Source organism: Mustela erminea, chromosome 18 (genome assembly GCF_009829155.1).
Source record: "Mustela erminea isolate mMusErm1 chromosome 18, mMusErm1.Pri, whole genome shotgun sequence".
NCBI lineage: Eukaryota > Metazoa > Chordata > Mammalia > Carnivora > Mustelidae > Mustela > Mustela erminea.
Genome location: NC_045631.1, coordinates 44242108 through 44265483, shown reverse-complemented (window position 1 = coordinate 44265483; position 23376 = coordinate 44242108). Strand labels below are relative to the sequence as shown.

At 59.2% G+C, this 23376-nt stretch overlaps 1 protein-coding gene across 7 annotated transcripts in view; it reads right to left on the bottom strand.

Moving 5' to 3' along the window:
- FMNL1 (formin like 1) overlaps window positions 1–23376 on the bottom strand; it is a 24598-nt gene extending 1222 nt beyond the window's left edge. For 2 of the 7 annotated variants that reach the window (XM_032320821.1, XM_032320822.1), the window contains exons 1-25: window positions 23095–23376; window positions 14663–14746; window positions 13152–13265; window positions 12431–12504; window positions 12163–12246; window positions 11670–11807; window positions 11357–11374; window positions 9744–9852; window positions 9065–9141; window positions 8756–8849; window positions 7834–7908; window positions 7457–7567; window positions 6216–6365; window positions 5631–5732; window positions 5211–5466; window positions 4647–4949; window positions 4336–4460; window positions 3103–3305; window positions 2360–2594; window positions 2053–2121; window positions 1155–1235; window positions 936–1065; window positions 624–787; window positions 341–442; window positions 106–201 (exon numbers count right to left, since the gene is read on the bottom strand). In XM_032320821.1, coding sequence (XP_032176712.1) covers window positions 106–201; window positions 341–442; window positions 624–787; window positions 936–1065; window positions 1155–1235; window positions 2053–2121; window positions 2360–2594; window positions 3103–3305; window positions 4336–4460; window positions 4647–4949; window positions 5211–5466; window positions 5631–5732; window positions 6216–6365; window positions 7457–7567; window positions 7834–7908; window positions 8756–8849; window positions 9065–9141; window positions 9744–9852; window positions 11357–11374; window positions 11670–11807; window positions 12163–12246; window positions 12431–12504; window positions 13152–13265; window positions 14663–14746; window positions 23095–23223 — 3123 coding nt within the window. In that variant the 5' untranslated portion in view covers window positions 23224–23376. The remainder of the gene's footprint in view (window positions 1–105; window positions 202–340; window positions 443–623; window positions 788–935; window positions 1066–1154; window positions 1236–2052; window positions 2122–2359; window positions 2595–3102; window positions 3306–4335; window positions 4461–4646; window positions 4950–5210; window positions 5467–5630; window positions 5733–6215; window positions 6366–7456; window positions 7568–7833; window positions 7909–8755; window positions 8850–9064; window positions 9142–9743; window positions 9853–11356; window positions 11375–11669; window positions 11808–12162; window positions 12247–12430; window positions 12505–13151; window positions 13266–14662; window positions 14747–23094) is intronic. The other 5 variants (XM_032320824.1, XM_032320827.1, XM_032320826.1 and 2 more) reach the window with 3 other exon arrangements.

Here is a 23376-nt window from a genome sequence, read left to right as displayed (position 1 = left end):
GGCTGCTGGGGCAGGGTCTGTTCCCAGAAATGAGGGTACGGAAGAGGCCTGGGTCTTTGGGATGGGTATCCCTGCAAAGCGCCGAGCTCAGGCGCAGCTGCCTACCTTCGGTGCTGGGGCTTCCTCTTTGCTGGGGGCGTCAGCGCCTGCCTCCTGGGCTACTGCTTCCTTCTTCCACTGTTCCACCTCCTGCTCGGCTTTCTGAGGGGCCGAGGTAGGTCTCCGTGAGGGGAGTCTTATCCCGCCCCCGGACAGAAGCATGGCCCACCCTTCACGCGGGCCAGGTGGAGAGGCCAGAAGGCCCCACAGGGGTCCCAGCCTGCCCACCAGACACACATACCTTGTAGGCCTTGATGAAGCGGCTAAAGAGGGAGAAGAACATGGAGGGGGACGTGGTCTTGGGGTTCTCTCCGAAGTACTCCACCACGGACTCGTAGGCCTCCTGTGGGCACAGCCCGTCAGGCCCGCCGGCACCGACCCCTAGGAGCTCCGGGTGCCTTTAAGACACTGGCCGCTTCATCTCTGCTCCCCCAGGCCCCCTGCCACCTCTCCCCACTGAGGCCCTGACCCAGGCCTTCTTCCCCCGCCTCCCCACCTCCAGGGCCCGGCCAGCCCTGGCCCACCTGAGCGGTCTTGCTGTCTGCCAGCAGCTTGTCCATGGTGGGCGAGTTGGCCCTCAGGAATTCCTTGAGCACTGTGCAGTCGTCCTGCCGCACAAACTCTCGCTGGGTCAACTCCAGGCCTCGCTGCAGGGAGCGCACATCCCCCAGGACGCTGTCCAAGGACACTGGGTGGGGAATGGGGCAGCACAGAAGTAGGGAATCAGAGAGGTGGCCAGTGACACCCTGTGGGCCCCTCACTCCTCCTCAAACCCCCATCAGTCCCCGGGGCTGAGCCCCTCTCCCCACCCGAGGAGGGGGGACCGGCACCCATACCTGAGCCCGCCTTGTCCAAGAAGTGCAGGTCGCTGTGGAAGCCCGTGAGCTGTGGGTACTTCTCGGCAATGACCTTCACCAGGTAGTGCAGCAGTGTCTGCTTGCGGTCAGTCGACTTCATCTCCAGCAGCTGCGTGCAGGCCTGTCGTCAGCCACAGGCCACCAGCTGCTCCCCATCCCCATCCCCCAGGCCAGGGAACCCCTCCTCGTGCCCCTCACCACATCCAGACTTTGGAGCCGGAAGCCATAGGCTGCCCCACGCTTGCTGCTGTTCATATAGTTGCCAAAGGCCAGGACAATCTGGAGGGGGGGGGAAAGGGGGATGTTCAGCAGGGCGCCGGGGCTGAGGAAACCCCCTCATGTATACACTGCACAAGAAGACGTGGCAAAAAGCCAGCCCCACATGCTCAGCCCACACTGCACTCGTGCATGCACCCCTCAGGCTCATGACCCACGTACTAGCCTGTGCACCTGTCTGTCCTATGTGCCTGGCATACCCAGTATTTTTTCAGATCTGATTTTTAAGTAATCTCTACACCCAACGTGGGGCTCAAACCCACAACCCAACATCAAGAGTCACATGCTTGGGGTGCCTGGCTGGTTCGGTTGGAGGAGTATGTCCCTCTTGACCTTGGAGACATGAGTTTGAGCTCCACGTTCAATGTAGAAATTTCTTCAATAAATAATTATAAATAAACTTTTTAAAAAATGTCACATAATACTCAACCGACTGAGCCAGCCAGGTGCCCCTCAGCATACCCAATTTTGTCCTCTGCTATTCCTACCCGGAACTGCGCTGCTCACATCCCTTCAGTGTGTCACCATCTAACAGCCATTTCTACTGGCTCCCAGAGACTTTGCTAGACTCCACTGAGCAGCTGTGGGTGCTCTGCTAATCACACAGTGATCCCCAGAGAGGACTTGGCCCTCAGGAGGAGTCTAAGGTACGCTGCTGTAGACATGACACCCCCCCCACCCCCGCCTTAGCTCTTTCTACATGAGAATTGGGAACATAACTGTTGCAGGGCAAGGCCGGGGTCTCCCTCTCGCAGCACCCGGAAGAGGCAAGGAGTCATGGGTGGGCCCCACTTCCCAGGCCCTCGAGCTGGGCACTCACCTCCAGGATCTGGCGGAGCTTGTCAGAGGACTTGATGGACATTGAGGCTGCGATTATTGCATTCAGTTGCTGGGGGCGCAATGGGAGAGGCGAGATAAGTTGGGGCAGGGTCGGGGGCAAGGCCATGGGAAGTTCAAGTACTCCTAAACGCCCCCTCGGGGAGCGGAGGCTGCCAGCTGCCTCCCGTCCACCCAGAACACACCATCCACCCAGAACACATGCCCTGCCAGCCCCGCCCACACCGCTCTGCCTGCCCCGCCCACACCACCCTGCCCCGCCCACACCGCTCTGCCTGCCCCGCCCACACCGGCATGAGCAGCTGGACAGTGTCCGGAAAGTTGCCCAGGAAGGTGAGCGTGGCCATGCGCTCCGGCAGGCGTGGGATGCGGCTGAAGCGTAGCATGAAGCGGTCCTCCTCTGACAGCTCCTCCATGGGTCGCTGCTCCTGCTCAAAGCGGGCAATCAGGCTCCGCTCGTACTCCGTGGGCAGAAAGCGGGTCAGCAGCTCCAGGAAGTCCAGGCCAAGGGCCTGTAGGTCATACCTGGTGGAAGATGGGGTAGTTATCGCTCTATACCCACCAGTTCTTGAGGACAGGACTAACCCCCCCACACACACACTTTCTCGACTGAATAAATGAACTTCAGTACTTGCGATTTGCCAATAACTTCAGGGACCAAGAGGTAGCAGTTAGGTCAGTTGGGAGCTGGGAAAACACAGGTCCCTATCATACAGTAGGGACAGATGCCCAGCAATAAATGCCAGGGCCTGAATGCCCACAGCTGGGCAAGGAGGCAGGGAGGAAACGGGAATGTCTCGGTCCGGGTGTGGACTCACATTATGGACTGTCTACCAAACTGTCTGCCGCGCCCAGTGGACTCAGTTTTCTCTACCTGAAAATAGGAACAAGGTTCCCAGCCCAACTTCCTGACCAGGGTTAGCATGAAGTTTGATGGGCTCTGCCCCACAACTAGGACTCTTACTGATAGCCTGATGGCCCCTGCCTAGTAGAGGGGCTGGGTTACTCACAAGCACAGGGCAGAGGTACTCACGTCTCGATGGCCTGGCAGATGCGGTCAGCCCCCAGGTTGCCCTTGCGCAAGGTGATCGCCAGGTTCTTGGCCCGGTTGGCCTCAATGAGGGTGGCCTTGCTGGGGGCCTTCTGGGCTGCCTTACCCTTGAGAGCACTGAGGTCTAGGCTGGGACCTTGGGACTTAGTCTTGAACTGTTCCTCAAAGTCACTCATGTCTAGCTCCTAAGGACACAGGGAGAGGAGGTGAGGCTGGGCCAGCTGGGGTCTGCTACATTCCTGGCTGAACCAGCCATCCAGCCCGGACCACACCACCAGCAGAGAAACAAACCAGTAACCCAGCTTGACCTTGATGGGGGAGACAGGGGGAGAACAAACAGCATCGAGGAGGAAGAAGAGCACCCAACCCTGGGGACCCGCACTCCAAGCCCTTATAGCTGAAGGAAGAGCTGAACTGGCCAGGGGTAAAAAGGGGAAAGGGAAGGGCATTCCAGGCAGAAGGAACAGCATGAGCAATGGCCTGGAAGCAAGAGAACACAACCCTTCTGGAAAACTAAAAGTAGAATTAGAAGGGCTAGAGGTGCCCGGGTGGCTCCGTTGGTTAAGCATCTGACTCTTTATTTTGGCTCAGGTCATGATCTCACGCTGTGAGACTGAGCCCCATGTTGAGCTCCTCACTGAGCCTGGAGCCTGCTTGGAACTCTCTCTCTCTCCCCCTCTGCCCCACTCCTGCACTCCACCCTGCTCTCTCTCTCTTAAAAAAAAAAAAAAATGTTCAAACCCTGGTTGCCTGTGGGAGTGATGGGAAAGAAGCTTAAAAGGAGAAAAGAGAGGGACACCTCAGCCATTAAGCATCTGCCTTCATCTCAGGCCATGATCCCAGGGTCCTAGGATTCAGCCCCACGTCAGGTTTCATGCTTGTGGGGAAGCCTGCTTCTCCCTCTTCCCTCTCCCCCTGCTTGTGTTCCTTCTCTCACTGTATCTCTTTCTGTCAAATAAATAAATAAAATCTTAAAAATTTTAAATTAAAGGAGGAAAGAGGCCAGACTGGAAGCCAGATGTGCCCTCTGTAGTGAAGGAAGGGAAAGCCTCAGGGGAGTCAGGACACACTGCCTACCAGATGCACTAACCCCCATCCCTGGGCCTCCACGCCCTCCTCTATACAATGGGGTGCTGGAGATGACCAAGCACAGTCCAGGCCGAGTCCCCTCCTCCCCTGGCGCCCACACTGGAAGCTAGGAAGGGTCACACTTACCTGTAGCACCTTCTCATCATTGAGCTCAGTGAACACAGTGCCCGTGATCTGGTTGGGTTTCAGTGCCACCCAGTTCAAGAGTGGCATTCTGAACTTGGTCTGTATGGGTTTCTTGGTCTTCACTCCTGGGACGGGGAGAGAGTGGTTGAGCACCAGGGAGGTGAGGTGGGGTGGCTGGTGGGACAGAGGGTCCAGAATGACCTGACAGGACAGGCAGAAGGCAATAGGAGGCCCCCCCATACAGCAGGTCGTGGAGGACACTGAGGTCTAGGCACCTCCATATCTCCCCCAGCCCCTGGTGGTCCACTCACCTGAGGCCATCTCAGGACCCGACTCTCCAGAGGGACCTCCTGGAGGCGGGGGAGGTGGCGGAGGCACTGGTCCATCTGCGCCAGGAGGCAGTGGTGGCGGCGGGGGTGGGGGTGGCAAGTCTCCCGGCAGCGGCGGTGGGGGTGGGGGCTCGGAGCCTCCAGGGAGGGGTGAGACCAGTGGGGGTGCCGAATGCGGGACTTCCTGCTGGTGGGGGAGGCTGGGAAGTGGGGGAGGTGGCGGTGGAGGTGGCGGTGGGGGTGCTCCTCCGGGAACCGGCTCTGCCGCAAGTGGGAGATCTGAGCCTGGAGAGAACCGAGAACCCAAAATGGGGGAGTATGGGGGAAGCGGAATCAAATTCTGGGCCTAGGTGGTCTCGCCTCCGCCTCCCCTGCCTACGCATGCGCCCTGGGTCCAGGTCTACCATCCCCGCATCCACCTGAGCCACGCCCACAACCCTGAACCTACCTCTCCTACGCTCCCGGCGGGAGATGTCCCCAGGCTCCCCCTCCAGACCCTGGTTCCCCCCCAACGCGGACCCCATCTTGCCGGAAGCTCCTGCTTACCTGGGCTAGGCGAGCGGGTGGGCACTCCCGGAGGAGTCGGGCCATCACTGCCGCTGGGAGTTGCCACAGCGACCGGAAGGATCTCGATGGAGACAGCATCCCCGGGCCCCCGCACGATACGGATTAACCCCTTCTCCTCCAGCTCCTCCACCTTCAGCTCTAGGGCGGAGGGCCGCGCCGGGACGGAGGTAGTCACTTTCTCAGGCTCAGGGGGACGCCTGGAGGCGCCCATGGAGGTCGCCTGGCTGAAGCGCTCCTGTGAGCCCCGGCGGGGAGAGGTCAGTGCCTCCGAGCAGGCCTGGCACACAGCCCCCACCCTCTTGCCCCGGGAGAGGAAGTGTCAAACCTAGAAGCCCCAACCGGTGAGTTCTTGGGAGGCTGGCCCGCCCCTGGCCCGGCCCCCTCTGCCCCCAGCCTCACCCGCAGGGTCTCCAACTCCTTTCGAGCCTGGCTTAGCTGCTTTTCCAGCTCGGCAATCTTGGCCATGGATTCGTTCTCCGCGTCCCGAAGCTTCTCTGTCAGCTGTGGCACAGCACATGGTGAGCTCCCACCCGCCGCTGGGCACTGGCACCGCCGGTGAGGGGGCGGCAGCAAGCACGCCTGCCTGCAGGGCTGGGGGAGGCTTCCGGATGTGCTTAGCACCGGGTGCCTGGCGGGTGGGCCGAGCCTGGCACTTGAACCCAAGTAGGTAAGATCCTGAGGGCACTGACGTTCTCTCGGGAGGAGGAACCCAGGCACCACTGAGGAGGGAGGTGGGTGGAGAGGAAACTGGGCTAGGACCACAGACAGGCACCTAGTTCCACCCAAGCCAGGGTGCCTGAGTGCAGGGAGAGATGGGGGACCTGCCTACATCAGAGGTCCCGCAGGGTAGGAACCCAGCGAAGGCTCATTGAGAAAGACACCACAGGATTCAAGATTTGGATTCGGGTCAAAGTCAGGGGCCAGACAGCCAGCCACCCCCTACTCACACCTAAAACCAAAGCCAAGTTCAGGAGCAGCTCTCACCAGGGCCACCTGCTCCTGCAGCTCCTCCATGTGTTCCAGCACAGCATTCTTGGTCTCCGTGTCCTCCAGCAGTGCACCCACATCAAAAACATTGTCCAAGTACGCTTGGATCTGCACCTGCAGCTTGTCGCTCTCTGTAAGCCGCAGCCTCTGTCCCCGAGACAGAAAGAGCGGGGTGAGGCCCGAGGTGAGAGGTCTTCCCCCACATCAGCCCGGAAGCCTGGAGGAAAGGGCCTGAGCCCCAGCCGGCTTTTTTTTTTTTTAATTTCTTATTGAGATATAATTCACATTCCATAAAATGCAGCATTTTAAAGCATGCAATTCAGTTTTTCGGTTTTTCATATATTCACAGGGTTGTGCCATCATCACCACTGTCTCATTCCAGAACATTTTCATCCCCCCAGAAGAAACCCTGCTGTTAGCAGGCAGTCCTTACTCTCCCCACCCCCCACCGTTGGTGACTGCCAGCAGACCCTTCTGCCTCTTCTGGACATTCACATAAAGGAATCATCCAGTACTTAGGCTTTTGTGTCTGGCTGCTTTCACTTAGCTTAATGCTTTCAAGGTTCATCCATGCGATGGCGTGTATCAGAACTTCATCCCCTTACATGGCTGAATAATATCCCCTCATATGGTTAAATCTTCCCCTATAGCTTTACACCTTTTGGCTTTTAGAAAAATCGAAATCCCAATCCAATCCCAAAGGCCTCCCGAAGGAATCGGGGTCCTGCAGCTTCTCTGCTCAGGCTGGACCAGGAAGCACCAAGGCCCTCTGCCCACCTTCTCCAGGGCAAGGAACTCCTCTAGGCCCTGGGTCCATCCGACATGAGCCTGCTCCCACTTCTGCCCAGTATTTCCATGCTTCCCATTATGCTGTTGAGGCAGAACCTGTCTGAGGCTGATCCTCCCAAAGCCAGACAGGCCCAGGGCCACCCAGAGCCTGTTCCGGTGCCTGACATATCAGCTCCACAGACCGCATGGCTAGAAGGTGGCAGAAAATGTTCTACCTCGTTTCTATTTAGAGTCATCGTTACCTTTATGATTCCCTCCTTGTACAGATGGGAAAAGTGAGACTCCCAGAGAAGAGACCCGTCCCGAGTCACATGGGCTTGGAAGTGGCAGACTCGGGATTTGAACCAGATCTGCCAACCTCAGCACCCATGCCGCTGAGCCCAGAGCCACACTCCGCAGCTGCCTCGTGGTTAAATCCCAGTTGGGGGAGGGAGGGATGCAGGGCTCACCTCCAAGTACAAGTCCAGGCCCAGGTGGGTGAACTCATATTGCAGGAAGACACGGAAGTTCATGTTCTCCACTGAGTGTACCACGATGTTGATGAACTGCATACAGGCCACCTGAGGAGCAGGCCCACAAGCAGGTCTGTGACCCTCCGGATGGGGGTGCTCCGAGCCTTCTGTTCCCCATTTACTCCCAAGTCTCTCCTTCTACCCATTTCTCATTCCACTAACCCAGCTTTGCCCCTACCCACATTTCTTTTCCAGGTCCTCTCCTTCCAGCTTCCCTCTCCCACCAGTCACTCCGGAGCAGAGTCCAGAAGCTGGAGACCTGGGCCCCCTGGCTCCTCCTTACACCGAGGATAGCCAGACCCTCCCGAGCTCACCATGAAGTCAATGTTACTGTCCTCTTTCTGGAAATATTCCATCAGCTTTTCAAAGCGGTGCTGCTCTCCACACACCTGCATGGGGAAAATGGCTGTCACGAGGGCCCCAGCAACACAGCTCCCAAACCATTTCCAGCCACCACCTCCCCTCCCTCTCCATTCCCCCCCAACCCTCCCTTCACATATTGCACTGGCCACACTGCTGTCCTGGCACCTTCCCACCTCAGGGCCTTTGCACCTGCTGTTCCGTCGGCCTGGTGTGCTCTTACTTGAGATCCCCACCACACCAAGCCTCTCACTTCCCTCACAGCTTTGCTCAAACTTCACCATCTCCACGAGGCCTCCCTCCCCACCCTGTGACCCGTTCTTCCTGCCCTTCCAGCAACCTGGACTTATTCCTCAGAGTGTCCGCCATTCTCAGACATATTATGTAATCTGCTCATTTAGTGTATTGTTCATTATCTGTCCTCCCCTGCCTTCTTTGTTTCTTTTGCTCACTGATGCAACCCAAGGGCCCACTCTGTGCCTGACACATAGTAGGCACTCAACAAATATTATTAAGGACATGAATGACCAAATCCCACCTTATGCATCATATTCTCGTGCATCTACTTAACCAGAGTCCGCAGAGGTGTATTCAAGGAACTCTGAGATGCATGGGCCAAGTCCAGTCTGGATCCGGCCAGGCTGAGAGTCAGAGGTTCAGCAGATCCCCATAGTTGTCCCTGTCGCCCCAGGCAGTGCCCCTACGTGACCTGGTACCTGCCCTTGAAAGCTTCCCCCTTCCAGCTTATCCCCACCCTGCGCTCCCCAAATGCCCACCGAGCCCTCTCGGCTGCCCCCAGCAGAGGCCACAACTGCCAGCCACCCTCCAAGGGGCCCCAGAGAGCAAGCACCCTTTGGGGGCAGGGGGCCTCAGTACCTCCTTGAAGTTGTCAAAGGCCGCCAGGATGATGTCATGCCCTCCTCGCACCAGGCACACGGCCGCCAGCAGCTCCAACACCAGAGCCTTGGTCCTGGGGACAAGGGGGCCAGTTTATCCCTTGAAAGTGGGCCCCACAGTAAGGGGAGGGGGTGGGCCAGACTGGGGGAGGACAGTGAGGGCAGCTGATGGGAAGTAGGGCTGGAATGAGCCTGGCCAGTAGTTCTGAGAACTGGGGAGCAGAGTAAGCAAGGGGTCAAGTGGCAGGAGACTCTAGATGTGGAGAAAGGTGAGGGGCCCAGGCCTCACCTGGGGTTCTTGTTGTTGAGGCTCAGAGCAATCTCATTGACACAGGCCGGGTGGGTCATGACGAGGCTGAAGCCAGACTGTGGAGAGAGGAAAGGTCAGCTCCTCCAGGCAGACCCCCAGGACTGCCAGCACTGTCGCATCCAGAGCCTCAGGCACTGGCAGGGTTCCTGCCTTCTGGTCTCACTGCCTTCCGGCCTGGGAAGTTCTTTATAGCCTTTTCTGTGGCTGCCAAAGCCTGGTCCCTCTTTTGAAATAACTTTGTTCAAAAGCCAGTGTCAGGATTCAGCACCCCAGAAACAGGGAGTCCTCAAAGGCCTGCTAAGTAAAGGAGGGCAGGCCGCACCAATCACTCCTCCAGACAAAATCACCCAGAGCGGCTGTCCCTGAGTTCGCTGTGCTCAGCCTTCTCTGGTGGCTGTGACTAGGTCCCTGCCGGAGGCATGTCCATGACCCCAGTCATGTCCAGTGCAGTCCAGAGGGCCCGGCCAGGAGGGGACAGAAATCTGGGCTTCCCCTCAAGCCTCAAGAAGCTCAACAGCCCCCATCCCCAGGGCTCTCCAGTGGGGAACAGGGTCGGGGGGCGGGACAGTGAGTCCCTGAACCTCGGCGGCTGAGGCAGCCCCAGGCGAGGACAGACCCAACTCCCAGGTACCCTGGTGCCTCACGCCCTCTGACCAACCTGGTAGTTCATGATGGCACGCAAACACATGATACACACGTGGACGTCATCCTTCTGACTGACGATGCGAGAATTCCGCAGGGCCTTCCTGCTGTGGGCAGGGGTCAGCCTGGGTCGGGTAGGGGGGAGGCAGCAGGGGTCAGAGTCCTACACCAGGCTTCCCACAACTACCCGCCCACCCCAAGCACATCTGGAACATTAGGCAACTGATTCCCATCCACCCAACCAAACAGGCCACTGGAGGGCAGGAAGGTTCCCTTGGTCCCTAGGACTCGGGCCTGGCATGCTGCAAGGGGGGCAGAGGGAGTGAGGAAGGCAAAGACCCTTAACAGCAACTTGGCATCAATAAGGGTTGTTATGGGGTGCCTGGGTGGCTCAATAGGTTAAGCCTCTGCCTTTGGCTCAGGTCATGATCCCAGGGTCCTAGGATTGAGTCCCACATCGGGCTCTCTGCTCAGCGGGGAGCCTGCTTCCCCCCTCTCTGCCTACTTGTGATCTCTGTCTGTCAAATAAATAGATAAAATCTTAAAAAAAAAAAAAAAGAAAGAAAGAAAGTACAAAAAGTGTTGCTGTGCTGTGGGGGTAGACAGCCTAGAGAGAGAAGACAGCCAACGCTTGGAAACGACCATGGAAATGCTCTCCACAAGGTGGCGCTCCCAGCGTCCTGGGCTTCTGTGCCATCTCGAAAGGCCAACTCTGAATTCAGATGGTCTGGGTTCCAATCACAGGTCTCCACTTATACTTGGTGAGTTTACTTGATCACCCTGTGCCTCCGTTTCCTCATTTGTAAAATAGGAATGGTAATAATAGTACCTTCCTGATAGGGTTTTGGGGACTATGAAATAAGCCTGGAACAGTGCCTGATACATAGTAAATGCTATGAGTGTCCTCGATTATTCTTTACTAAGAAATAGGTGATTCTTTTTCATTGTTGCAGAACTGCCAATCATGACATCCACATCAGTGCGTCTTGACAATTCTATCACATTTCCAACAACACCAGGAAGCCCCACCTCCTCCCTCCAACTGCCACATTGTCCTTCTGTCATTACTCAGATAGGCCTGAGTCTTTGCTTAGGCTGTTCCTTCCACCTGGAATGCCCCTCCCTGTCCCCACCACTGCCCGTAGAGCCCGTATCCATCTGAGAGACATTATTCCAGAGCTATCTCGCCCAGTAGCCACCTCCCCTCTCAGAACTCCTGCTCACACCTCCATGAGAGCCTGTCAAATACTGTCCCCTTCTAGACCAAGGGCTCCCAAGGGCAGGGTGATCTGTTTCCTGAGCACCTGACACCATGCCTAATACATAGCAAAGGCTAAAAAATATTTGTTGAATGAATGAATGAATGAGCAAACAAAGAAACATATTGTGAGGGTTTGGGGCTTAATGTGAAATTGGGCCCATAGACCAATGTTGGAAGGATAGAAACTGGGGGTCCACATGAGGCTCCTGCTGTCTCCTTCCCTCTCCCTGCCTCCCAGCAGGATGTCCTGCATTAGGGTGGGGAGGCTAGCCAGAACAGGTGAACCTAGGGGTGTCAGCTGAACACCCTACCCCACCCCCACCCAGGGAGCCAACCAGGCATGCACCTGCCCCCAGGTGGCTACGTACCGGGGAGAGGGGGGACACCTGGAGGCCGCACAGGAAAGAAGAGGGGGTTAGAAGGGTACAAGGCAGGTCTCACCAACCCAGAAACACCTTCCTTATCCCAGACCCACCCAGATTCCAGTTTCTAGGTGCCCACCCCTGGAAGGCTTCATAACACGCCCATCTCTCAAGCCCTACTTGAGGCCCTTACTGGGACCCCCAATGCCAGGCTGCTGCTCCCACCACCCCCAAGGGCCTGGGGTGGGACTGGCAGGGTGCAGCAGTCTAGGGGTGAAGCCTCTCTTCCCCCCACCATCCTGCAAGGGGCCCCACATACTTGATGGTCAGGTGGCGGCTCTTGGACTGGGGAGGCAAGGCCGAGGGCGGCCCCTTGCTGAGATCTTCCACAGACTGCTCCAGGGGCTTGCTCCTCTCCGAGGCGGGGACCCCATTGTCTGCGCTCTCCATGTCATACCTGCAGGGGTTGGATGGGGTTGGGTGGCCCGCGGCTCAGTGGCCCTTGAGAGCAGGGCGAGGGATGCTGAGGGGAGAGATGGACGGACATGCAAGGGAGATCAGGGGCTGTTCTCGGCACTCTGCTGGGCAGAGGAGGGGGTCGAGGAAGTCCTAGGTCCCAGCTGGCCACCCCAGGCCATGTCCCTCCCTATCCACGCGGGCCCTGAGGAAGTGGCATCACCCGCCATAGGGGTGTGGTGCGCGTGAGCTCCAGTGCGGCACTGCTTGGACGCGGCCAGAAGCATGGACAAGGGACAGGAAAGCACAGACCCGGGCTCTGAGGAGTCATGTGAGGGCAGGTGCAGGGGGCTTACGTGACGGAGCACTGGGCAAAGGCCAGGTACTCGAGGAGCACATCCAGGCCGCGGTTCTCCTCGTTGAGGAACTCCTCCACCCACCTGCAGGGCACAGGGCTCCCTGAGCTCTAGCCAGGAGAGAGGTCCTGCCCAGGCTGGGCATGGAACAGGCGCCGCCAGGGCCCATCCCCGGTAGTAAGGGGAGCAGCAACGGGAAGCCCCAGGAGCCCGCCTGGGGGCAGCGCTGTCCCAAGCCCCAAAGAGGGAAACCTGAGCCCTTGCATACCCAATATGGTTTGTCCTCAGGGAGATCTCCAGCTCCCGCAGAACCTGTGTGGACTCCTGAACTCGCCTCTTAAACTGGGGACCAAGAACAAGAGAGTCTGGTGGGTGAAGCCCAGGGCCTCCCACAGGCCCGCTGAGCGCGGAGGCAGCAGCCAGCAGCCCCTGCCCGCCCCCCACGACTGGCCTTTCACGCTCAGCCTCCCCCACCACCTCCACACACCTGCCTGGCAGATCAAGCATCTCAGGTTACACATGGCCCCGTACACGGATGAACACGGTGCACACACAGACCTACACACACACAGACACGCGGCACACGCGCACACACGCACATCCATACCCAAGCACCGTGGGTACAGATATGACACCAGTGCATCCACACATGGACACATGGGGTGCACACACCTCTATATACGGACCCAAGGGTACACACTCACAACCATATGTGGACACAAAAGCAGGCACATAGTACACACACACCCACGCACGGCCACATGGTACACACACACACTGGAGCGCACACACGAGTGGATCCACGTAAGCATCCGCAGCTGGGCCGAGCAGACTGCCCCGGGCCCCCTCCAGCCCCTAAAAATAAACACCCACACTCACACACATACCCACAAAGTCCACCAAAAAGCTGATTCACACAGTTACTCCAGCTGCCCAGAGCTTGGCAGGTGCAAGGGAAAAGGGACAGAGAAAAAGGGGGAGACATATACCCCCAGGTTAGACATCCAGTCCGTCGCTACCTTGCGGCCGACCCCACCAGTTTCCAGGTAGCTCTTCAGCTTCTGGATATAGGCGGTGGGAGGGTTCTTGACTTGAAACCGCTCCTGGGGAGATGGAGTGGGGTGAACAGGAAACCAGCCACAGCTACCCCAGCCCTTGCCCCAGAATCCCATCCTCAGCTCTGACCCCAGGCCCCAGGCTCTCCAGGCTCTGAAATAACAAAGGTCTAACTAAACCACCCACCAGGGCACGTTAGAAGACCCCAGTTCTGAACGTTTGCTCCCCACAATGGCCTCACAAGCCGCAGCCCTAGTGCAGTCCTGGGGGCGGGGTGGGTTTGGAGGTGTCCCTAGAACACACTAAGGGCCCCTTCCCAGCTGTCCCATTCACCTGTGCTGGCGGGAACCTGTGTGTGCCCACCTTCTATGCTCAAAAAAAGCAGCTCCTAACTTCCCTGCCCCACCCAGGGTTCTAAGAGCCACTCACACAAAGAAGCAGGGGCCACAGCACAGGGCCCCCCAGCGGAGGAGCCCCCATCCTTCCCCACCCAGACCCCCCAGACAACACCCAGCCGCCCCCCTCAGCCTCCCACTTCTCCCAGGCCTCTGAGTCCCCAGCCTGAGATGCCAGGCCAAGTGACAGGGACCCCAAACACAGCCCCCTCTGAAGCAGCTCCCTGCCCTCCCTCCGTGGCCCAGCCCTTACCCCCCAGACTCCATCATGGCCCGCTCATCCCATTCCGGTCCATTAGCAGGAGCCGAAGGCCCAGCCCTCGCTCCCAGGGGAGGCTCCTTGCTCCCCAGCTCCCCACCCCCTGCCTCCCTCCCTCCAGGAAGGACTGCAGCAGCCAGGCCCCACCCTGGCCCAGCCAAGGGAGAGGGGCCTTCCCTGCTACCACGGACAGCAGCCCTAGAAGCCAGAGAGGCAAGGGCAGCCAGGGAGCCACGGAGGTGGCAAAGCCAGGTGCCTGCCCGAGCACCAGGAGACGCAGCGTCTCATTCTCACTCTGCCACTTGGGAACGGCTACCTTTGGGTTGTTGCTTGGTTGACAGTAGCTCCTCTGGCCCCCAGGAAAGGAGGGACAGGGATCCTGCCCCTTCCTCCTCACCTCCCATGAGGTCAAAGAGGCCCAGCCCTGGGGTTGCCCCCTCTCCTCCCCAGCCCTGAGCTGGAGGGTCAACAGAGGCTGCTCCAAGAAGCTCCGCAAGGAGGACGGTGACATGACCGGACTGGACGGACCGGCGGCCCGCACTACCCCTGCCAGCCCTTCAGAGGGCGGACCCAGCCCTGCTAGGGACTCATAAGGTCCCTGGGGAGACGCATGTCCGAGGGAAGGAGACCCCAGAGTCTTGAAGACACCCTCAGCACACTCTGCAGACACTACGCAGGCCTCTGGGCAGGGTCTTGGCCCCATGGGCAATGTGGCAGTGTCCCCCTCTCCTGCCAGCCCCAGCCTGGCCAGGGCAATGTACCCCGCTGCCAGAAGGGGCCTGGGACCCACCTGGTCACAGATAAGCTCCCACTTCTTCTCGTTGTCATACTGGCTCAGCAGCTGCACCTTGTCCGGCGGCAAGTTCATGCAGTTCTGGGGTGGGGGAAGAGACAAGGGAATGACCTTGAGCCTGGGCCCCCAGTGGGAGGGACAAGGTATGGGCATTTTCAGAGGAGCCATGAGGGGTCAGGTCCCTAGGACATCTGTCATCCACGTGAATCCCCGTCACCCTCTCTCCCTGGGATATAAGCAGCATTAGTCAATGAGAAAACCGAAGCCCAAAGGCAGAGCACCTTCCCCTTGGCCCAAAGCTAGAAAGTGACACTGGGATTTGGCCCTGAGTCTGCCTGACCCCAGAGCCTGGGCTCTGTCAGCCATACCCCACCTCCCCGGAGCATCTGCCATGACACTCGGCGCATGGGTTCTCAGCCTAACTTCTGGGACCTCCAGCAGCCCTGGACTCACTTCCCCATATGCCATAAGGGGGTACCATCTCTTCTCCCACTTGGGCAGGCTCCGTCTCCAGCCACAGGAGCTGTGGCCCACTCCTGCGTGCCACCAGAAACCATGGGGACTGCGTGCGGTTCCGGCCCAGGGCACCAGTGTCTCACACACACCGGGAAATCTCTGGCCAGGATGGCATCGGACGTCTCCTGCTCAACCCTCTCCAGCCCGCTCCGTCCTCATCACTTCTGGAAGGAGGAGACTGACACGAACCAAGGGAGCTAGTCAGACAGGCAGGGAATTCCAAGCAGGCCCATCACAGCTGCACGGGCAGGGGGATTCCTGGGGAAGGTCACCCCGCCACAGGAACTGGGGCCAGCAGCCGACACGCTGGGTCCGTGGGGCTGGTGGCCCAGGCTGGGACTCCCCTCAGGAGCTATGAAAGGTCAGCCTTGCTCTGCCTGGTCCTCCTCCCCCAGCCACAGACGTGCCTGGCCAGCTTCTCCTTCCTAGGGCAGACACAGGGTCCTGTCCCCTGCCACCAGCTCCAGGGGGGTCCCTGGCCCCCTTGAACTTGGTGTGTCTTCCTAATAGACACAGAAGATGTCCCCAGTCGACCCCAAATCCATAATCCCCAGGCTAAAAGACAGTCTCCTGTGAGTCAGGCCCTAAGAGACAGTTCTTGCCCTCAAGGAGTTCTGTCCCACTGGGGCTGTGGGAGTCCCCAGGAATCCCCAGCCCAGAGTCAAGAGGCCCCTGTCACCAGCTCTGGTGGCTCAGGACGCATCCTCAGTCACGTGGGCCTGAGAGGAGGCCCAGCTGGAGCACAGAGGGGGCCACACCCACCCGAGGCTCCGCAGCCAGCTTCCTCTCTGGGGTGCCGGGCCCAGTTCTGGCGCTCTGGCCAGACCTCACCCCCCCAAAACAATCACTGCCTTGGGTCAGTCCCAGACAACAGGAAGCTGGGTGCCCTCAGCCCTCATTGCCCAAGCTTTCCGGCCGGGGCCCCACTTGAGAGGTGAAACTGCCTACCCACCGGGCCCCCCGGGCCAGCTGGGGATGGGGATACGTCATTCTTCTCCCCATTGCGAAAGTGAGCCCCTGGATGAGGGAAACCGCTGCTGCCTCATCTGCTGCCCTCCCCCAAGGCGCCAGTGGCCAGAACAGCTCCTGCCACCACAGCACCGACTGCCCACGAAGGGCCCTTGGAGCCGGGGGAAGGCCTCCCAGGACCACTCTCCATCCCCGTCTCTCTCTCTCCTTGGTCTCTCCTGATCCATCCCCACCCCACGGAGATCCACAGTGGGGCAGGGCAGAGCAGGGCAAGGCTTAGGGGGAAGGAGGCAGCCAGGGGGCCACCAGTGTCAGGGAAAATGGAACGGTGGCCGACTCGGAGAGGGGGGTGGCAGGGAAGGGGGGTGAGCAGGAGCGAGAGGGGTGAATAGGCTCCAGCAACAGAGCCTTACAGGGACAGCTGCTTCCCAACAGGGGTCTTTCCAAGCCATCACCCACCCCAGGGATCTGTCTGGTTCCTGGAATGGCCCCAGTGGCCCTTCTAGAGGCCACAACTAATGCTAATAATGTCCCTAATAAATGTGGTAGCCAGCTCTGCCTGGACGCTTATCATGCCTGGCACTGCTCTGAGCCCCAACCCCCACGCAGGGGACACCCTCGCCACCATCGGCACCATCGGTCCCATCTTACAAGTACAAGGACAGATTAGTTTAATGACCTGCCCAAGGTTACAAAGCCAGGAAGCGGGCAGCCAGGCCAGCTTTGAGCTCAGAGCTAACTATGAACCAGTGCCCTGGCCCTCTTCCCTGGGGTCTCTTCCCGGGGTTATTCCTGGGGAGGGGGAGGCCTCTGCGGCAGGGTCCACCTGTCTCTGACCACGGTGGCGGGCAGGCCACTCCTTTGCCCCTTCCCCACCTGGGCATGCTCAAGCCCCCGAGGTTACTTGCCCGCCTGCCAGACGGGCTAAATTTAGGCTCGGAAATCAGAAATAGCCATGACAGCGTGGAGAGCTAATGAGCAGCTGTTCCTCACTGGGCCCACCGAGGAGACAGGGACCCTGAGGAGCATAACAGGAACCAGAGGGTGCCACTCGCTCAGGGAGGAGCGAAACCCTCCTAGAAAATCAGGCCCTAGACCCCAGACTCAGGGCCCTCGGCAAGGAGGCAGTCCATGGGGTGGGGGGCTGGGAGAGAAGCCAAGGGTTGGCTGACGCGCTCACATGGGACAGGAAAGGACAGGGAAGGCCAGGTGTGGTGGGCGGACACTTGCCTCCTGTGAGGGGACAGGGGGTGGAGGAAGAACCTGGGCCAGATTCAGAAGATCCAGCTTCTGGGCCCACCTAGCCTGCCGACTTCTCTGTCTCCTTGAGCCTCAGCTTTCCCCTCCGTAAAATAGGCACACTTCCCTTCTGCCTCACGGCGCCCAGAGCTCCTGGAAATACTCAGGGAGAAGCTGTGTTTTGATGTAATGATACTTTCCAGTGAGCACACTGTGAAAGAGGCGTCTCCCAGACTGGGGGGTGGGGGGGGCACTGAAAACCCTGAGGGAGGGCCGGTAGGACGAGCAGAAGTCTGTGCACACGTCCAGACCCAACAGACCTGCCTCCGAGGCTTGGCTTGAACTGACCCTTCAGCCCCCCTTTCCCTGCTGCCCTTGAGGCTTTGGGTCAGAGGAAGAGGGAGAAATGACCATCTCTGAGGGCGTGGACAGGAAAAGGAGCTGATTCCCCAAACTTTCTGTTAGAATGTGTGGGGCCCGTCCTGCCTCCCTGCCCCTCCGTCCTGAGGGCCAAGAGGGGCCTCCAGCCTCGCTACTCCAAGACCAGCCCCTGGCAAGCTCTGCCTCGACCCACTGTCCCCCGCCAAGTGCTGACATCTGGAGGGGTCTCCCTGGAGACTGAGCGGCTCTGTCTGCCTCGGGACACAGCCACACCCTCCGGTTTCACTTTCAGCTTGGGCTCAGACTCTGCCCCGGCCTACCTGCCCACCCTCTCCTCATGACGTCTGGCCCTTTGAGTCCCAGAATGCCCTTCAACTTGGCAACTAGGCCCAGTCTCAGACCAGCCCTCCAGGGCCTCCATAACCTGATGGGCCCAGAAGCCAGGAAGTGCCCCCCCCAGCCCCCATTTCCCCATGCATCTCCCCTCGGCCCTCCTCTCCATGGCCTCGATCTTGGTTTTTAGAGTTCTCAGTGCATCTCCAAAACCAATCCATTTTGTCCAAGTTTTTAAATTCCAGTATATAGATTTTCTGGGGCAGTTAGAGGCAATCCCAGACTTAGAAGAGAGCTCTGGGCCGACTGGCCCCAGGATTAGGTTCTGAGAACCCCAAAATGTTCACAGCTTCTCCCATCAGGGTTGAAGGGTCCCCATGGCGGGGACAAGGGCAAGTTAGATGGGAGCCAGGATGACAGGCACTGCCCAGACGATCCAGGCCCTGGGGGGAGAATTAGAGCAACGACAGTAAATATTCCCCAAATGTCCATGCTGGGTTAAGGGCCATTCCAAGTGCTTTCTATCTACCTATCACTTAAACCTCCAAAAGAAGCTTACACAGCAAATACTCTGATGATCCCCATTCCACAAAGGGAAAACTGAGGCACAGAGCGATGATCCCCATTTCACAAAGGGGAAACTGAGGCACCGAGCGATGAAGTCGCTTGCCCAAGCTGAACTGATTGGCAAGCTGGTTCAAGAACACTCGGTTCCCTTCTCACTGAGGGCAGCAAGAAATGTTGAGTCCCAAGCCCCCAGGGTCTCCTGCAGACAGCCTGGCCCCGGTCCCCCCCGTCTGAGGAACCAAGAACAGCCAGCCCCACTTCCTGCCACCCAGCACCCTATGCTTCCTGTTGTTGCCCACACTGAGCTCTTACTCACTGGGGAACCCCCCCCAACCCAAGCACACCGTCTCTCAGAGGGAAGTGGAGGCCTCCCCACCCCCTCCCCATGTGCACACAGCTACCGTTAGCACCACCACTGCCCCACCCTTCAGGAGAGGTGGGCCCTCCCTCTCGTGGTTTCCGGCCGCCAGGCAGTTTTCGGTCTAGGCCCCAGTGTTGCGGACCTGCATGATGGCAGCGAGGGCAGCCTGGCCTGTGATGGCTGAAGTTGGCAGCCTTGGTGGATGTCGGTCATGGAGGTGGGAAGCGGAGCAAGGCACAGTCTAGAAGGGTCTAGAAGGCCTCCAGTTTGGAGAGGGTAGGACCCTAGGGTCCTACCCTCTCCCATGTCATCCCCTTCCTCAGCGTCAGGGAGAGTTTCTGGAGCACCTGCTCTGTGTCTGGCAAACTCCACTTAATCGTTCAATGGTCGGTCCGCAGAGGCCAGCCTCTTTCTACCCATGGGGATAACTGAAGCTCATAGAGGTCAAGTAACTTGCTCAAGGTCACCCAGGTAGTAAGTGGCAAAGAGAAAACCCAACCCCCCAGCGTAATAACTCAAAGCTCAGGAAGTTACTCTGCCTTTCCCTCGAGTGACCTTTGGCCTTCTCAGGGGCAAGGAGGCCTGAGCCACCTTCGTGGGCCCCATGCGCCTGGGAAAAATGCAGAGGTAGCCCCCAGAACAGCTCCACCTGCTCCTGCCCGTCTCACCCAGCTCTTTGCCAACTGGACCCAGATGTCCCCATGAATCATGCCTACCACATCCCTGGGTTTCCAGGGTCAGTGTGTGCCAGCCAGGCCCGCTAAGAATGTCACCCACCAGCACCTGCCCAGCCCAGCATGTGCCCACTTGCCCACAGCCCCACTGGGGTTCTCCGTGTAAGGCACCCCAGAGAAGAGAGGTCCAGGGCCTGATCACCCCTATCTACAGCTACATGTCCCCAAACTTCATCTGCCTCATGCCAGAGGAGTGCACTGGCCAACACAGTGTAGGCCAGGGAGTTCAGGGAAAGGGTCCCGCTGAAAGCAGGACCTTCAGGATCCACACCGTGCGTGGGGCCATCCTGACCTCCCCACACAGCCTCCCCCAATGTCTATACCCCTGGACACATGCTAAGGGCATGTCAGGGGGCTAAGCCCCAGCAGGAAAACTCATCTCTGAATGGTTCGGCCTCCATGTCGGTCAGCATCACCCTTGACCTCCAGCCCAACATCCGGGGCACCTTCCCTTGGTCCCTTGGCCCCAAGGTCACAGGCTCCTTCCTGACCAGACAGATCAGGGGTATCCTATGCCTGGCCAGAAGCATGAACTTCTGGAAGGCCTGGAAAGAGTGCCTTGTCATCCCAAACCCCGACCCTTACAGGGGAAGGTGTGCAAGGAAGACACGAGCCTTGGGTACAGTGTAGGAGAGGCGAGAGCCTGGCGTCTGGCGGGCTGGTTTTCCCACCATTACAGCAGGCCCATGTCTCTGGGCAGCCATCGCTCCTCCACTGTTGCTAAGGCAGCAGCCGGAAAACCCTGGCTCAACCTGCTCTTCCTCCCCACCCCCTTTTTAAGCAGGGGTACCCCTCTCTCTCACAGCCTCCTTAGAAAATTAGCCCGCCCCTCTGCATGGGAGAAAGGCCACGGCAGGGAAAGGGAGAGAGAGCTCCATCTCCTGTCTGGCGTAGGCCTTGGTGGGAGCACCCTTCACCCATAGCCAGGAGCCAAGGCATGGTTTGGGGTCTCAGGATCCTACTCCCCACCAGGGACCAATGGGCTGCCATTAAGCTAAAGGAAGAGCTCCCCTGGGGGCATGTGACAATATGCAAAGGGGCTATGCTTTTGCTGTCAAGACTCGGGGATTCCTGGCGAGCAGTGGGCCCATCACTCAGCTGTCTGAGGCTCTCCTCCTCTCAGACAGTCAGTAAGGACAGGACTCCTCTCTGGCCATGGAGGCAGAGCTCTGATGGAAACGCGCCCTGCAATACTGCTTGCCAGGCTCGTGGTTTCAGCCAAATATTTAGCCCAGGCAGCTGCAGGCAGGGGCCAAGGCCGTCAGCCCAGGGCGGGGCTCATGCCCCTGTCGGTGGGGAGTGAGGGGAGCCAGGTTCTTAGCCAAGCGACCTTGGGTGGGGTGTGTTCTGCTCACACAAGACAAGGGACAGACTGATCCCTCCCCAGAAAGAAGGCCAAGTGTAAACACACTGGGGTTCCTGCGGGCTGGGGTGGAAAGCTGAGCCCCAATGGGTGCTGCTGCCCTAGATTTCTACCCAGCCACCGCTGCTTTCTCCACCAAGACACCCTCTCAGACCGGGCCCTGGGCCTCCGCCCTCCACGCCCTGGTACTCAGGGACTCCCAAAGGCGGTCAGCCTCAGACTCAGTCAATCAGAGCTAAGGCCAAAACACCGAGCAGGGCAATCAAGAACTACACATGCATCAGAAACTCACCATTTGACTTTTGGATTTCCCACTGGTCTGAATTATTCACACCGCTCCTGCCCACTAATGTGTACCCAACAGAGAGTGGACAGGGGCCGGAACCTCACTCTGACAGCCTGGCCCACTCCTGTCCACAGACACACACTTAAGGGGGAAGGACAGACCTATACCCCCCCACCACGTCAGGCTGGCAGGGGTCCAGGGATCCACCACCAACTCAGGCTCCCCAGATGGTCCCCCAGAGACTGTCTCTCCTCATTCTCCCCCCTCCCCCATCTGCTCAGCTCAGCTCAGCTTTGCCAGGCCATGGGTTTGGGGAAAGGAAAACAGGTGGAGAGATGGAGTAATCAGGGCCTGACCCGGTGTGAGGTGTCCCTCCGGGTCCCTCCCTCTCCCCAAGCAAGCAAGGTGCCTTCACAAGGATGGACCAGATCCCACTCTATGCGATAGCTCCTCCTAGCCTTCCTTCTGTGAGGGGGGCGGCCAAGATTTCTAGAAACTCTGATGAGGGGCCACGCGGAGAATCTGGCAAGTACTGCCCAGTGACGGGCCAAGGGAGGGGAAATGATGTCAAGGAGGTGGAAGGGACAAAGGACTGAGCACTGCCACACACCAGCTTTGCTCTACTGCCTAAGTCTCCCTTGGGCTCCCACGCTCAGACCTGCAATGCCAGCCTGCTTAGGCTGCGAAGTGCCCCTGGGAAAAAGCACGGCCTCATTCGCCTGTCACCCAGAGTCCAGCAAGGGAGCTGACAGCAGACAGGCCACCAGGCAATTAGTTAGAGAAGGGAGCCTGGGCCAGGGCTGAGGTAGGGAGAGGGAAGTGAGAATGAGTGGCCCTTCCCCCTCCCTACTTCTGCCTCCCACCAGGTCTTAGGGAGCCCTGATTTTGCTCTGAAGCCCCTCCCCAAACACATCCTGACTGCTTCCAGGCTCAGCCCCAGCTGATGGCTCTCTCCCCAGGGGCTTAGTCTCCGAGCCCCCCAATTCCTCCAGCAGGCGATAGTGGGTAAGGTGAGTCGACAGGGGTTTCCAGAATTCTGAACCACCCCAAACCAGAGTGGTCAACCCATCCTGACCCCACCCCTCCTGACCTTAATCCCTTCAGTGGGCTGGAGGAAATGCCCAAGATAAGGACCCACAGGCAATCTCTCCTGCACAGGTCGAGGGTGAGAAACACAGACGCTCCCTCTGCATGATCTGAGGACCCAGCTCCCAGCTGCCCAGGCACGAACGAATCAGGACCGAACACCTGAACTCGGTCTCCAGCTCCCAGCACGTTAAGATGTGACCCGTTCATCTTTAGCCCTGAGACACCAGCAGATGCTCCAGACCTGCGCCCGGTGGCCCGGCATGCGTGCAGTGCGGAAGGGGATCCCCCGGGGACCCCCTTGCGTGCTAGGCTCCCAACTTCCTCGCAGGACATTTTTGTTTAGACCTTTAGACCCAGGAGCGCCAGGGAAGGGGGTGTCTTGGGGAGGCAGACTGGGCGACTGCAGAAGAAAGTTTTGGGGGGGGAGAGTGCTAAGTCACTCTGAAAGCACCCACGGTCACTCCCACCCCCTGTAGGGGCAGCCACTGGGCCAGGGATCTCCAAGCGGTACCTGAGCCCCGGGCGGCGGGGACGCGTGCCGAGCTCCCGCCGCCCCCCGCCCGCGCCCAGCGCGCGGCGGGTCACACTCACCAGAACCCGGTTAAACCTCTCCTCCAGCTCTGGCGCCGCGGGCATCGGCTGCTTGGGCGCCGCGGGCTGCTTGGGGGACGGCGCGGCGGGGCCCGCTGGCTGCTCCGCGCTGCCTGCCGCGTTGCCCATGGTGGTCCCCACCCAGTCGGCCAGGCGCCTCCAGCCTCGGAAATCCAGCTTTCCGGGGGACCGGGGACGCGGCTGAGGGCCTAGGGGTGAAGGGGGGGTGAGCAGGGCAGCGGCGGGCGGCTGCGGCGCGGGCTCGTCTCGGCGGCGCTCAGC